General features: G+C 43.3%; 1 protein-coding gene across 3 annotated transcripts in view; it reads left to right on the forward strand.

Moving 5' to 3' along the window:
• The window catches only part of stard9 (StAR-related lipid transfer (START) domain containing 9), a 37,675-nt gene that overhangs the window by 16,618 nt on the left and 4,937 nt on the right, over nucleotides 1-16,120 (forward strand). The window contains exons 5-22 of one of the 3 annotated variants that reach the window (XM_058614955.1): nucleotides 39-71; nucleotides 184-245; nucleotides 681-790; nucleotides 2,202-2,344; nucleotides 2,512-2,579; nucleotides 2,748-2,845; nucleotides 3,087-3,311; nucleotides 3,839-3,936; nucleotides 4,028-4,105; nucleotides 4,379-4,456; nucleotides 5,338-5,517; nucleotides 6,422-6,473; nucleotides 6,897-7,022; nucleotides 7,817-7,899; nucleotides 8,081-8,142; nucleotides 8,573-8,766; nucleotides 8,929-9,379; nucleotides 9,553-16,110. In XM_058614955.1, the coding sequence (XP_058470938.1) occupies nucleotides 39-71; nucleotides 184-245; nucleotides 681-790; nucleotides 2,202-2,344; nucleotides 2,512-2,579; nucleotides 2,748-2,845; nucleotides 3,087-3,311; nucleotides 3,839-3,936; nucleotides 4,028-4,105; nucleotides 4,379-4,456; nucleotides 5,338-5,517; nucleotides 6,422-6,473; nucleotides 6,897-7,022; nucleotides 7,817-7,899; nucleotides 8,081-8,142; nucleotides 8,573-8,766; nucleotides 8,929-9,379; nucleotides 9,553-16,110 (8,699 nt within the window). Of the gene's footprint in view, nucleotides 1-38; nucleotides 72-183; nucleotides 246-680; nucleotides 791-2,201; nucleotides 2,345-2,511; nucleotides 2,580-2,747; nucleotides 2,846-3,086; nucleotides 3,312-3,838; nucleotides 3,937-4,027; nucleotides 4,106-4,378; nucleotides 4,457-5,337; nucleotides 5,518-5,892; nucleotides 5,969-6,421; nucleotides 6,474-6,896; nucleotides 7,023-7,816; nucleotides 7,900-8,080; nucleotides 8,143-8,572; nucleotides 8,767-8,928; nucleotides 9,380-9,552; nucleotides 16,111-16,120 lie in introns of those variants that run through there. The other 2 variants (XM_058614956.1, XM_058614957.1) reach the window with 2 other exon arrangements.

Here is a 16,120-nt window from a genome sequence, read left to right on the forward strand (position 1 = left end):
CTTTTATTCTATGTCTGCTTGTTTTGTCATATTGTCAGGACTCTATCGGGTTGACCCCTCGCATCTGTCAGGTGAGATAGTCGACAACAGTTTCTGCAAATGGCAACGTGAAGGAAGTTAACAGTGAGTCATTTTTATTTTGTCCTAGTGTGAAGTAACTTGCGTTTATGCTTTTCCACACAGGGTCTCTTTAGGTCTAAAGACACTTTTCCCGATGGGCAAAATTCAAGCAGAGTTGAGATCAGGTACTTTGTTATTATGTGACTCTCTTTGTGACTTGTGTATTTGACATTGAAAATATAAATGAGCTAAATGCTTTGGAACATTTACGCTGCAAATTATAGGCAATACAAGTTCGGTTTGTGGAGTTTCCCCAACAGTGCTAACCAACTTCCTTTAAAGTCTGAATAGTAATAATGTGACAGTAAATATGGTTTCTTGTTTGCACACAAGCAGTAATGTAATAATGTAATACTGTCTCTTGCAGTTAATGGCTGGGGAATTTCCATGGTGCTGTCACCCTCTAAATACAAGCACACTGCAGTAAAATGTACAGGAAAAAATATAAGTTTCTGAGTTTGAGAGTATTACAGAAATGGACATAAAATGATCCAGTCCTGGGATTATAGTAGGGCTGTGTCATCATCGTACAATGTTGTCCAATCTTTGTGTCCCTGCAGCTTCCTGGAGATCTATAATGAGCGCGTGAGAGACTTGCTGAGAAGAGGAGAGCAGAAGAAAGCCTCACTGAGAGTTCGAGAGCACCCAGAGAAGGGACCTTATGTCCAAGGTGAGTGTTTACGGCAGCTGCAAAGATACATTTTACGCTACAGGTCAACGATTCAAATTAAATGTAAATTAAACAGTTCCAAATATACTTTTCACAAAATAATGATGGGGAAAAAGCTATCTAATGATGATACGTTTAATTTGTTTCTGTCTTTCCCTGATTAAATATTAAAGTAGAGGTCTGTAGGCTGTCAATTCTCATTGCCCCTTTCTGAATAATTTCACTGAGATTAAAATAACAAGCCTCTGCATTGCATGATTCGCTGTGCCGCAACCTAACGTCTCAAACATATAATATGACTTTGCATATTTACCTTTAATGGTCTTACATTCGGATGCTTTCACAGCGCTGTGACCTGTGAGAAGTGTGACGCGACCATTTGTACAGTAAAAATAATCTCACTTAACAGAGAGAGAGTTGATCCAAAGGTTAAAAATCTTGTGTCTCGAGAGAGTAATGCACATGATTTTGTTAAATTATGGACTTGGTCTTGTAACAAGGTCTGCAGTATTTTGAGTAATACTCTGGTCTTGTGTATTTAGTCATAAATCACTGTGGTATGTGGTCAGGGGTGGAATTTTGTTCCCTTGTTAAACCTTTCATCGGGTCCAGAATTGGCCACGCTGGCTCAAATCCAGACTCCTCTTTTAGCTTCTGTTACTTTTTCCCTCTTTTCCTCTCTCCTCCTTCTCGCTCCATCACCTCCGCACGCATCCCCCCACCCCCCACCCCACTTTTAACTCCCCTGTCTGTGTCTGAAGCCCCACATCCACTTATTGTCTGTATCAGGAGAAAATCCCAGATGACCAGAGGAAGTGAAGTCATTTCCTTGTGGTTCCAGCGAGAGCACTTTATGACACAACACAGAACACTTTTAAAACTCACAGTTTTGATTTCTTCTTTTCCTCCATCAGCACGTGCCCCGTCCAACAACATTTTACTGTGACTCGTGTTGTGTTAAAGTAATTCAAATATTTTTTATTACCGGCTAAGTGAAAACAAAGAGTATGTAACCACACGAGGCTCTGGTTTTTCTGTGCTCGTATTCAGCAGCCGCTTTAAGTCTATGTGATTCATTCTTTTAAGATGAGCATTTTCTGTTTAGGGAAATTAGGAGCAAGTATTGATGAGTTATATTTCCTGTGGTCTCGTGTAACACGTGTCAGTTGTACATGCATCTCCAGTTTACCATGTAAATCTATGACTGTTTTACTGTTAGTTTGGAGTTTTAAGATTATCCCATAAAAAGTTTTTTTCATTCATCAATATAATACTCTTTCCAGGTCTGTTTTATTTCCATTTTTCTTATTAAGACACTTTATTCATTTCCAGGTTGATATACGACGTCTCTGCATTTTGATTATGTTATTCTTTGCTCAGATTTCTTCGCATTTTGTTTCTCTCTAATAAGATCTGTCCCAGCATGTGGTCTCTGACTGTAAGCAGGCCATGGACCTTTTGGAGGAAGGCATCGCCAACCGCATCACTGCAGCAACCCACAACCATGACGCCAGCAGCAGATCCCATGCTATCTTCACCATCCAATACACACAGGTCACCCACACAGTTATACTCACTGTATATGTTATCAAAGCAGACTGATGATCATTCACTGTCAATTTTTTTGTTCGTTTTGACATTCAATTACTATTGTTAGTCACTTGACATTACCTGCAGATTCCAGTCTTATTGTGCTTTTATGTTTTTTTTTTCCTCCTCAGGCAATCCTAGAGAATAATCTTCCATCAGAAATTGTCAGCAAGATTAACCTGGTGGACTTGGCTGGGAGGTGAAACTGCTTTTTCATCCTTTTTTTTTTTTGTTCTTTATTATCTTGTCAACATCTATTAACTCAAAATCACTGACAAAACTGCCCCCTAGTGGAGCTTGGCTCCATGTGCACAATAAATCATTTGAAATGACTGAGCGCCTTGTGGTTTTTGTTTTGTTTTCACAGTGAAAGAGCAGACCCTCACTACTGCAGAGACAGACTGACGGAAGGCTCCAACATTAACAAGTCGCTGGTCACCCTGGGAATTGTCATTTCTGCTCTTGGTAGATGAAGATACCTTTTGTAGTTGTATTATTTTAGTTCAAACCTAAAAATGTTTTTATTAATTTGGCATGCTTTTACACAAAGTTTTACCATATGCATTTCACCTCTCCTTATTCTTCTTTCGTCATGTCTCTCAATCCTAGTAACCTTTTTACTTGTATCCTCTTAAGACTCAATTGAGGGACCAATAAACATTAATTTTTATCTCTTCTTATCCTTTTTCTTATGTTGCGTCCACAGCCCAGAACTCCCAGATGTCTAGCAGCTGCCAGAGTATCAACAGCATGGCCTCGGAGGGTGATAGCAGCACTGTGGGTAGCCACAGCAGCTCCTTGTCTGGAGGAGCAGGAGGTGGAGGAGGAGGAGGAGGGAGGAGACACTGCTTTATACCCTACAGAGATTCAGTCCTAACCTGGCTGCTGAAAGACAGCCTGGGTGGCAACTCAAAGACCATTATGATTGCAAGTAAGTGGTGTATTCTGGAATATAATTGCACTTTGTTAAAGTTGGACAGATGTCTATGCCCGATCTCAGTGTGACATTGGATTCTCCAATTATACAATGGTCAATGTAGTTGTGACTGACTGTGATACATAAAGTGGTACCCTTTTTTGTGTGTACTCATATGATTGTCAAGGTTTCCAGATAGCACTAAAATGGAAAACAAAAATGTTCCCCCCTTTCTAGTCACAGCTCACAGCTGCTTTGTCACCTGAAATGAATGTCACTTTCACTACATAATGTTGCTGTATTTGGGTCACTGTGAATATGTGTTACATCTGAAGTCTACAAGTGCTTTATGCTGGCATTACCTGAAGCTGACGGCTGCCTGAATACTATTTTAAATGCTGTGAAAATAGTTTACAGTAATGTGTAAATGCCTCCAAAACTAAAATGATGGTTTCCCAGTTGCTACTGTAGTCTCATTTAATAAACTGACATTGCGTTTTCATGTGATTTGTATGTTCATTTTGTTGCGCATGTACTTGCAGCGGTCTCGCCCTCTGCAAACAGTTATAATGAGACTCTCAGCACACTGCGCTATGCTGCCCATGCCAGGAATATTGTCAACAAACCTCGAGTTAATGAGGTCAGTGGCTTTACAGAACTCCATCCAAAAAATGTAATGTTTGAGCTAAAGATTTTCGTGGGCTAATGATTGGGCTTTAAATTCTGTGCAGGATGCCAGCGTTCGACTGATCAGGGAGCTGAGAGAAGAGATTGACAGACTGAAGAGCATGCTGCTCAGCTTTGAAATGGTATGGTGACCTTTTATCTTTAGAACATGTCACTAACTCTCTCAGGGAAATATCCATTTCCCCCCCTCCAAAAAATCTCTCTCAGTATTGAAAGGCTTTGAGCAAAAAAGTTTTTGTACTCAAGATATGCGGCTTTGTGTCTGTGACATACGTTAAAAATGTCACAATGACACAAAGGGCATTGTACAGTGTGTGACATTTTCCTCTTTGCACTGTGTGTTGACTCATCTTTTTTTTTTTTTTTTTTTTTTTTGACACTCTCTTGACTGACAGCAGCGCAATCCCAGTCCATCGCTGAGTGATGAGAGGGACGGCAATCTTTCTGACATCGTGCTGCAGAACGAGCTGAAGGTAAGGCACTGGCTTGATACAGATGGTTACGTCTGGCCCACAGATATCATTTGGCCCGCCTGTTTTTCTTGGTTCTGTCATGTATAACAAGAGGGACAATCAAGACACCTTGTAGTAAGTAGTGTCAGCCGCATATATGTCGATAGTTTAAAGGTCCTGGGGGATCTATTAAGTTACAGGAATTGAAATGAACAATCATATGTTTTCATTTGTGAATAATCACCTGAAATAATATTTTCATTGCCTCAGAATGAGCCATTTATGTTTTGCGAGCCCTCGTCCATGGAACCTGCTATGCACATTCCTGTGGTGCCACTGACACCGAAACTAGAGTCTGCATCACTCTAGTATTCTGTGTACGTGCACTTTGTCTCACATTCTACTCAGGCTGCGGCGGTTTCTCACTAGGAAATTGGCCTCATTTGTATTCTTTGATTCTTTCTTGAGTGCTGTGTTTTACATGTATGGGTGGTGCTGGTGAACTACCTCACATAACCTCAAGCAAGTGTCCGTGGTTAGACTTGACAGTGTGTGCGGACTCAAACTGGAGGTATGCATGCGTTTGTTCACATTGGGTCTGCGTAGACCAGCGCAGAATTGGGCAAATTACTTAATTATCTATGTCAAGCAGACCCCAATGGACGTCATGCGGACATAGAAAGTAGGACCCGGGCGTAAGGAGACAGTTGGTTTTCCTTCATGTCTAAAAATGGAGGGCTGAAGGGGCAGGTATTAAGTTAGTTGCAATCTGTAACCTAACTACTGGATGTGGTGAAGTTGCACCAGCAGTGGTCGAGGACTGAAAATAGTTGAAGTGGCAGCTTTTACGTTCACTTCATCATTGTTTTGCTACATCATTGTAAATCACATCTCCTCTCCAGGTGGAGCAACTGACAAAGGACTGGTCAGAGAGCTGGAGAGACAAAAAGGAGCTGCTGGAGCAGTACAGTGTGGACATCAACAGGGACCGAGCGGGCTTCTTCATCAACTCCCTCCAGCCACACTTGGTTACACTTGATAGAGATGTTCTCAGCACTGGTGTTGTCTTTTATCACCTCAGGGTACGATGTCCGTGTACAAAAGAAAATAATGTCTTGTTTTTGTTGTTACAAGTCTTTCTGTCATTTTTGTGGTGTGGTGTTCCTTTCAGAGAAAATCCATGGCTATATACATATATATATATATATATATATATATATATACACATATATACACATATATATATGAATGTGTGCTGGTCCAGGTATTTAACTTACAAGTACAGGGATCTGATTTTCTAAAATACAAATTTTTTCATGAACAACATGATGCAAACAATGGCAAACTGTCTTTTTTCCTCTGCTCTACTTTTCCCTTCTCTCATGTCACTGTTTTTGTCAGCTGTCTTGACTAAAACCCTAAATCTCTCTCTCTCTCTCTCTCTCTCTTTTTTTTTACAAGGTTCTTCAATCTCCTCCTCCTTCCTCTGTTTCTCTTCTGTTCCACTAGAAAAACAAAAACTCTTGAGAAAAGGTGTGTTTCTACTGTCTTCTCACTTTTCCCCCACTTTATTCTCCAACTATCCTGTCGTTTTCGCCACCTCTCTGTGCGAATTACTCCCGCAACGCATGAGGCTCGGTTGGATGAGAGGCTCTTAGTTCTGAGGCTAGGACTCAGGGGAGCTTAAACTGCCCTGATTCTGACAATGACAAGCATACCCTTAGGCCTGACAATTACACTGTTTCCTGCATGTGAAGAGCTAAAGCCACCTGGGAGCACATGTGGTCCTGACACTATATAAGAAAGCCTTTAATCTTGTTTGATAAGACTTCAAAGAACAAGCAACATATATATTTTTCTATCGGCATAGAAAAAGATTGCAAGAGAAAGGATAATACTCCTTCAAAGAACACTGTTTAAATATGTATACTCATGTTTGATAAGTGTACATGTGGTGATATTTTGTTTATCATTGTTTTGGTGCAGGAAGGAGTCACCCACATTGGACCTCAAGACCAGTTTGAAGAGCCACATATAGGTAATCCTTATGTAGTTGTCCTCGCCGTTTCCTCATCCAGTTTCAAATGTCCCTCTTTAAATTGTAATGAGATTTTCTCCGTACTGTTGTACATTAAATTCCTCCATTTATTATTTTTAGTAAGCGTACAAAAAAACCCTGCTAGCTCTGGGCGCAGTATGCACAGCATCAAAACATAGAATAGAACAAAAATAGAATATTCAGTTCAATAACTAGAGTATTGCACACTGCAAGGGGTGCAGGGCACTGTAGCTGTTAAGTGGAAATGCATATAAAACATTATATCTCCTAAAAACGGCTTGTTAACTTTTCATTAAATGCTGCATTGAGCACTGAATATATTCGGCAGCACAGCGGCTGCCTCAGCACAGCTTTCTAAATCATTTGGTTTGTGTTTTTTGCTTTCTCTCTCTCTCTCTCTAGTTCTGCAGGGCAGTGCCAGCTGTGAGATTGAAAACCATGGAGGTGTGGTAATGCTCAGACCGCTGCCAGGCTGCTCCTGCCTGCTCAATGACAGAGAGGTCACTGAGCCCTGCAGACTGGCTCAAGGTCAGTTTATGTCCACACACGACACTCTGTCTGGTCAGAAAACCAATCTGATACACAGCAGTTGGATTTCTTTGTTTTGCATCAGAGAAAAATTATAATTTGCAAGTTTTAAAGGTGCTGTGCTGATCTTTGTTGGTGTTTATGCTGTTCTGCCAGAAACCAGACCTGACTGAGGGAGCAATAGTGTGTATACACCAGCAGCACGGGGGTAGACAGCAGCAAGAAGTGTTTGTCCTGTCAAACTGTGAAGGGTTTTATGAGTAGTGTAATTTACTTGCCTTACTAATCGTTTGTGTTTTCAGTCAGACTCCAACTTCACTAGCTCAGTGTTGCTGTTGCCTTCGTCTGTCTTGATGTTAAACACATCATTTTCCTGCTTGTAGCATGAGGATACTGACAGGCAACACGAGATTTGTAATAGGTTTAATCAGCATTGTGTGAATTCATGTGACAATGGTATGAATGCTACACACATTTGTTTATATCCAAAAGTTCCACACTACAGTTTTATGCTGTTTGTATTGATAGTTGATGACAGTGAGGTTAGAACCTATTTGACCTTCAATGGGTTGCCATTCTTTTTTGTTTGGCCACGATGAAACTCTAATGTTTTCTTTGTGTATTGCTGCATGTGTATATATATATGTATATATATATATATATATATATCTATATCTATATAGATATAGATATAGATATAGATATATAGATATATATCTATATATATGTACCACCACAGATATATTTTCTTTTCACAATGCCTATGACAGATTGTTACATCTCTCTGTCTTCAGGGATGGTCATCACCTTGGGCGGAGAACATATGTTCCGCTTCAACCACCCGGCAGAGGCAGCCATCCTCCGGGAGCGCAGACGGGTACATTTTTTTTATATATACTACTGGTTGTTGCCGATGATGAGGATGATGATGAGCAGGATAACTAAAATACTTAAAAGAAAATGTGATACATATGTCTTTATCTAGTCTGAAATCTCTCATTTCTTAAAAAAAAATATTAGTCAAATATCAAAGTGGATTATTTCTTTGTTTTTCTCAGGCTAGTGAAGGAGGCATGAGCTGCACCTACACTGATGTTTGCCCATTGTCCCCTGACCTGAGGTAAATACTATTTCTCACACTTGGTGAATGTGTACGTGATGTACAGAGAGCTTTTTCTGCCTACTCACAGCATGAATTTTTGGTAAGAGGTGCAAGTTTTGTGCCGTGTGTGTATCGTAGAAATAGGGCTGTGCTTGGTGCAGTTTTTCAGTTTTCCAACTGGTGCAGATGGCATGTGTTTCCATTAGCCCCCACCTTTTTGAACAATTTTGGTGAGCTGTTTACAGGACAGGCACAGGCGTTGCTTAGTTACTGCTGAGACGCTGAACTGAAAACCAACAGCAGCAGCTTTTACTTTAAATGTACTAGTCTATCTACAAACCGCTTTGTTGTGATAGCTTTACTTTTTTCTGATTTCCTTTTTGTCTCTTTTATCATCACAGTCTGTCAGTCTGTGTCTCGTTCTCAATCTTTTTCACCTGCGTTATAGTGTCGAGGAAGCAAAACTCCAAGAGCAGTTGGGTGCCTCTTTCTCTACCAGTGAGGAGCCCACTGTGAGACAGCGTGTGGAGGAACAGCAACGATATGTAGAGAGTTTGCGACAGGAGATCCACGCTGAACAAAGACAGGCTGAGAGGGAGCTGGAGAGGGAGCAGGCCCACCTACGACAGCAGCACAGTGAGAGTAAGTGCCTTACACACAACCACATATAGAAAATTGTTACTGCTACTCCTGTAGATACCAAGCAACAATGAGCTAGATAGAGAAAGCTAGTTCTTAAATTGCATTAATACCTACATAGAAGTCTGTCAATTTCATTATTCTCTTTGAATCTCTACCCAATAGTCCAGCAGTGGATTTTGCAAGAGAAACAACGCCTGGCAGCTGTCGGGCAGAGAGTCACACAAGAGTCTGGAGTTCAAACAGACATTACTGCAGTAGCACAAGCATCCAACAATCACAAAGATCCGAGTGAGGATTGTCTCTGCCAGGTGGTAAGAGCCAGGAAGAAGGTGGTGGAGGAGGAGCTACTAAAGCACCACACCCTCTGTCGCGCCGAAAGCCGCATCCACCGGAAGAAGCTGCAATACCAGTTGGAGAGAATTGCCCGGAAGCAGCATCTTTTAGAAGCTAAGAGGGAATTACAGCAGCTAGAAAAGGCTCTGCCAGACAGCCCAGAGTCTCCTGAGCTGCGTTCGTTGTCAAAGCACAGTGGACGACCATTTTATTCTCGTAGACACTCATTCTCAGCAGATCTTCTGTCCCGGCTTTACCCACAGCACACCCCTATCTTCAGGTGAGCATGTACAATTAAACCTAAAATTGGGAGGATAAGTTGCATTGAAGACAGAAAACTAAATTCTTGTTACTTAATAATGAGGGGCTACTTTGGAAAAATTGTTGCATCTACATCTGTCCCTTTTAATGTAAATATGTTGTGTAAATATATATTTTTTCTTGCCTTAACAGACACTTCCTGAAGAGAAACGGATCCACAGAGCTGACCTCAAATGCTTCTACGACATCTGAATCTATTGGCAGCAGAAAATGGGTTTCGGATGAGTGTCTTCCTCGGGAAAGGACTCAGAGTTGCTCTGGGACAAGCTTCTCAGGACAAAGTAAAAACATCAGACAAACGCTCAGAGAGGAACCACGAGCTCTTCCCTTTCGCGAACGACCTGAAAGGAAACCTCTTCTGCCAAACCGAGATTTGTCTTTTAAAAACAGATCAGACCAGAACTTAGCGATTATTCTGAAGTCGTCACTTGGAACTACTGCGCTGCCAGGCAGCAAAGAAAATATACAGCCGTCCACAAGAGACAAACCTGACTCTGAGAATGCTTCTTGTATGACTGCGACAAACCCTTCCCGTGCATCCAACAGTGGACTAGAAACCACCAAGAAGTCTGTGTCTTGTTCTGTAGGGCCCAGGTTGAAAACAGTTCTGTCCAAGGTGTTCAGAAAACCACCATCAGGTCCAAATGGTGCTAAACCTTCAGGGACGATAGCAAGCAAATTTCACTGGAGACAAAAAAGAGACAAGATCCTGAAAGACACCAGCATGAGTCAAAGCAAATGTGCCATTAAAACAGCCATGTCATGTGAGGAGCTTGACCAAAGGACTGCTTTTGAGGACATTGGACAGAGGCGTTGGCATAGTACAGAGGCTCTGATGGAAAAGACCAGCAGATGGGTTGAGCGGCAGCAGGGATTGGTTCGATGGGACGAAGAGCAAGAAAACGAGGACGAGGGAACGTCAGACTGTGAGAGCCTATTCTCCCTTGATTCACTGTCGTCTGCCTATGTGACAGCTCTAGCAGCGCAGTTGAGACAAGAGGAAGCTGCACAGAGCGAAGTAGAAAGTGAAGACAGCCAGATGTCAAAAGATTCCTTGGTTGTGGAGAGCAGTGGGAGATATTCTACAGTGGAGAGACTCAATCGAACCCCGGTACCAACTTATTCTTTGGTTGCAGATACCTCTCCTTTATCCACTGCAGACGGCAGTTTAGACTGCATCAGCTGTCAGAAACCCCAAATAATCCCAGTAAAGACATGCTGGAGCCAGCAGGGTTCCCCCATCTCAAGGCATAAAGCGGAGATTAGTGCAACAAGGAATCACCTGCCTCAAAGCCCATTAATAGCAGACTCCAGAGGGAAAGACACTGTGCAAAAATTGACTGAGGACTTTGGGAACATGCAGACCACTCTGACCAGCAGCCCTCGCTCGCTAAGCAGCTGCAGTGGGAAAGAGCCCGAAAACCTGCTGGTGCTCACTGATGCCTGGTCATCTACTGACGCGGCAGACAGTCCCAGGATCCACAGGGTTTCTTTACCCATCCAAAGGGAATCGATGTTCAGACACGTTGAAAACAGCAGCAGTAGTTCCAGCGTGACCAGTATGAACCTGTCAGAATCGCAGAGTGGACACAGGAGCTGCAGCTCCTCACCCACCAGTAGACACACAGATTTAGAGGAGTCTCACGTTCTGATAAGGACGCAGAAAGATGAAGGACATTTCGACTCGGTGTCTCAAAATGTGGAAAAGACATGTGGAGATACTCCAGACCTCATCAGCCACACTGAAGATCCGGCTCGCTTACCCACCTCAGATCACACTACTTCTGTCTCACACACTGGGATTCCGCCCACTCAACAAGCAGCATCTATGCTTTATGTGGTCACAGATGCACCATATGATATGGCAGCTGGTGATGTCAGCATGTCTTCAGACACTGAAATGTGTGCCTCAAATCCTGATAGTCAAGTGCAAGTCCTGAACAAGAGATGTGATACTTCAAGTGTCTTCAAACCACCCATGGCAGATAAATTACTATGCAATGTAAAGGGAACAGTACAGCAGTATGAGTTTGAGAATAGCAAAGATTTGTCACTTGCAAGGGATGAAACCAAAGGCACTGAGCAGTACATTGCACTACAACAGGAGCTTGTTAAACCAGCTTGTAAAAATTCCAGGAAGAGGAACAAAGAGCAACAGGATGCTTTCATGGGCAGCATGAAAATTTTAAAAAGGAGCAACAGTGGAGATTTGGTAACATACTGCTCTACACCAGTTGGCAGTCAGGAACAAATTTGGCTTGATGGCAATAACAACTCCAGTGACTCTAAAGAGGAGGAAACTGACAGCCATGGATTTGATTCAGCTTGTGTTGAAAGCAGAGTTAGAAAAGACAGAGTGTCACCAATTTCTGATTTCACAAGTGTGAAAAATGGACAACCATTTGAAGACTCTAGATGTGGGTCTAGACGTTGTGAACAAAGTTCTACGAGTGACACCTCTGTGGGAGACAGAAAGGCGGTTGGAAGGGCAAATGTAACATTAAAGGAAGTAGAAACAAAATGGGGAGATTTCCAAGTCAGTGTCACCAGAAAATATCAAGAAAACAAAAAACACACGTGCAAGTCCGATGCTATTTGTAGTGCGATTGACCTCAGGATCTCCGAAATGGTGAAGGAGCATTTGCGACTGTCATTGACTGGCAATGATGGTGATGGGACAAGCAGGAGCCAGAGCCTGAACGCGTTGGCATCCTCTGCGTGTCTCTTTGGCTGTAATAGCGATGAACATATGCTGACAGCAAAACAGCACAGAGATGAAAGGGAAGATTATGTGAAAGTAAGGACAAAGCTCAGCGGGCATGCTTCAGTGGAAACGGCATGTGAAGTCAAAGTGGACAAAAGTGAACACCTGTCATCAAGTACGTCTGTTGAATATAGGGACGATAGCTCCGTGCTTAAACCAACCGACGTAAAGACTGACCATTCTCATAACTTTTCTGATGGCACGTCAACCAAACCACTCAAAGACGATGGCCGTGTTGTCCAAGATACTGATACTAACACTCAATCACACGTGACACACAGCAGCCATGAAGACTCTGTGCACTTTCCAAACACCGTTTTGCAGTTAACTAGTTTGTCCCCAATGAGTGATTCCCCCGTGCAGAAAAAGGCTGTATCGCAAGAAATAAATGATGCATGCAAACGAAGAGTAACTTCCCACAACTTTGACTCCTCTGATGTCACCACCTTGGACCCCAACAATCTCCAACTTGCCCAAATACACCATGAAATACTATGCACAGTTGGTGATACAAAAGGCAACTGTGACTGTGGCCACGAAGAGGCTATCAGAGTGGACGCTACATTCAGTATTGATGATAAAGATCATTCATCTGAACACAGGACAGCAAAGATGGTTGGTAAACCTCGTCAGTGCAGTCCTAAAACATCCGGGGCAACAGAATCATTATATGATGGAGAAAATCTACAATTCTTACCGCTCAGTCGAAACAGTGACCAGAATATATCATTTGACGAGAAGGCCTCCATGAATAGGCTTGCTGTCACACCTGGCCATGATGGAAGCTGTGAAAGTGAGAACATGACAGGAGGTAAACAGTCTGCTGCAGCAAGGGATCAGCTTAGCTGTACACAAATCCATTTAGATAATTTGGCTCAGGCTTGTGAGAAAACTATTAATCACCACAAGTGCCACAGTTCATCGAACTCACAGAGTGGATTTGATAAACCCACAGAAGTTGACTGCAAAGAAAACCGTTTGAGGAAAAGTGATGAAGGAACTTTGCTCAACCATTGTGAAGCACATGATCTAGGGATTTTAGCGGAAATAAAATGTGAAACAATAATATCTGGTTCTGTACAGCCTCTCCACAAAATAACACAGGGAAAAACAAGTTGTTGTGGATCTAATATATCCAGAGAGGGTGATGTAAAGACACCTAACGGAACACCAGGTGATTCTGCCCTTATGTCCAAAAAATCAAAGAGGTTCAGGAGGTCAAAGATCCAGGCAAATGCCTCCTCTAACTCTGATTCCTCTCTTAAGTCATCAGATGAGGAGGATAATAAAACCACCAGAGTGCATCATAACCGCCTCTCCTCTAAATTGGTAAAGCTCACTACACAGAGTAAGGGACAACAAGAGGCTAGACAGGCTAGCAGTAACATTGGCAATGCTTCCATGTCATCATTAGCGAGCAAAACTAAAACAAAGACTTGTTCTCCTGGAACCCCAGCAAAGGGTGAGGTCAAATTTAAAAGTGATTGCAGCCAAAACAGATGCTCGTTATCTCCTCAAACGATGTCACAAAACACAAACGTAGAAAAACGGATTTTGCACACAAAGAAAAGTGAATCACAGCATACGCTGAAGTCTAAGGACTCTCCTATGCATTTTGCCTCAAGTGACATCAACCCTTTTGTTCACCAGTGGCAAGGTGACAACTCGAATCAGCACGGCTATAAGAACCCGTCATTCGGGAGTGCCGCTGACCTGTCCTGCAAATCTCCACTTTTAAACAGCGCTGAAAAACATATAACGAGATGCTGCAGTGTTGATAACGGTTTGAATGGTCAGAACTCTCCTTTCAATTCCCACCTCAGTGCTTACGCCACCAACAAGGGGCTCTCCAGTACACTCAGCAGCATGGAGGATTATAAGGAACGAGCCAACAAAACGTCTCAGCTTTCACCCTGTCAACAGATGTCCGCTCATACTCGCAGCGATTCTGCCAATCTGACAGTGAGCTGCAGCTCCTCGGGTACTGATGTTGCTGGTGGTTTTGGTAACAACTCAAGTCACGTGGACGAGGTCATGGACGTTTACTCGTCAGAGCGAGAGTCCCAACAGATCAGAGCACAGGCTCGAAGGCAGAGGACGTGTGAACATGGCACTCAGACTGAGCTTGGGCTCCAAAAAGTAAACTTTATGAACAATAGCAGTGGTGCAAAGAGGAAGGATCGTCACAGAAGGAGCCAGACGGATGCACCAGCAACACAGGGAACCAGGGACGTCAAAGAATCTCCAACGTGGGCCAGCATGGAAAGCATGTCGGCTCACCTCTCCAAGCTGATTGACAGCACCTCAGACCTGCTGGGGGACGTCCAGGAAATGAGAACTGGTGAAGTCAGCAGGTCCAGTCCAAGGAGGAGTGTTAACGTATCAAATCATAGCATCTCTTATAGTGAGTCCAATGACTTTGCTATGAGAGACTGCTCAACTCAAACGGCTGTGGATGTTGGGATCCAGACAGAAAAGCTTTTTACACAAGCAGAAAACAAACTCACTGCTCCTCAAACGCCCACTGAAAAGTCCAAATCTCATGAGATCAATGTGATCGTCAAAGTGATCGGTCCCGAGGCTGTCGGCGTGTCTCAACCCAAGGGTGTGCACTGTGTGGTGAAAGCAAAAGCTGACACGGAGGAAAAGATGCAGAGCATGCCTGAGCTGAGGTTTAACACCTCTGCTGGCTCACCATCGGACGACGTCCCTCTCAAAACACCTCCTGTAAAGACTGCAGCTGAGTGTGAAAGACGTGTCAGATCTGCATCTTCCAGAGTCTCAAAACAAATGACTGCCGCAACATCTGAAGTCGCCCATGGATCGACAAAAAATGACTTCCAGGACAATCGTGGTCCATCCGTAAGACATGACCCATCAGCTTGTCTAAAGAAACGGGCTACGTACAAAGACCGTGCGTCATCTCCCATTCTGACTGTGGGAGCAAGATCACATTTGAAGCAGAAAGAGAAACAATCAACAGGGTGTTCTTTGAAATATAAGAGTGGAAAAACCATCCATGTTTCCGAAGAGGACAGCGCTACAGTGTCAGTGTCCACACCAGATTGTGGTGTTTCATCTAGTCAGTCAGAGTCTGTGTCTTTTGAGAAGGTGAGTGAGATAAGTTGTTCAGGCCCTAAAGGATCAGATAAATGCTCCACAGGCCTTAGTTCATGTCTGGACGGATATGTAGAGACCTCTAAAGACGAGCATAAGCATCATGTCCGTCCAAAATGGCAGATTTCACCTTCACAAACAAAAACTTCGCCAAAAACTTTGCACTCCCACATCTCTCCTGTTTTACCAAATCCCGATGAGTACAAACAGCAGATTAAAGGAAAACAATCGTTTCTGATTGATTCTGTGGATTTTTCTATCAATTCTGTCAACCGGTCCACAACTGTTGAACCTCAAGAGGATGACATGGTGTCACTGGCACCCAGTGAGTGCAACACGGATGTTCTTCTGAACATTAAACCTGTCACCAGTGTCCCTGCATGTCTAGACCACCACATGGTCCCAGAAGACCTGCCCCTGCACAACAAGTTCACCAACTGGTCGGGCATCAACCCGCCGCAATCCACCCACACCAACAAACCTGAGGTGCTGCTGAAAAACGGCCATGAAAAGGGCAGAATCTGCGCGGAGTGGGGTGAAGCGGAAAGTTACAGTTCAAACGTGGAGTCTGCGGCACAGAGCGAGAGAAGGGCGAGAGAGATTGAGAGGCTGCGTCAGGAGAGACAGCAGGTGATGTCTACGGTCAACCTCAGCATGAGCACAACGCCTCTGACTGTGGAGCTCACAGAGGCCAAGCTGCATTATGGGCTGGGAGAGACGGACACGCTGTTAAAGATGCTCTCACCGAAGTCCAAGGAAGAGCTGGAGCCAGTGACATGTGCTCCAACCAAACAGCAGCTGTATGATCGGTGAGGATAC

The sequence above is a fragment of the Solea solea genome, chromosome 18 (genome assembly GCF_958295425.1).
Source record: "Solea solea chromosome 18, fSolSol10.1, whole genome shotgun sequence".
Lineage (NCBI taxonomy): Eukaryota > Metazoa > Chordata > Actinopteri > Pleuronectiformes > Soleidae > Solea > Solea solea.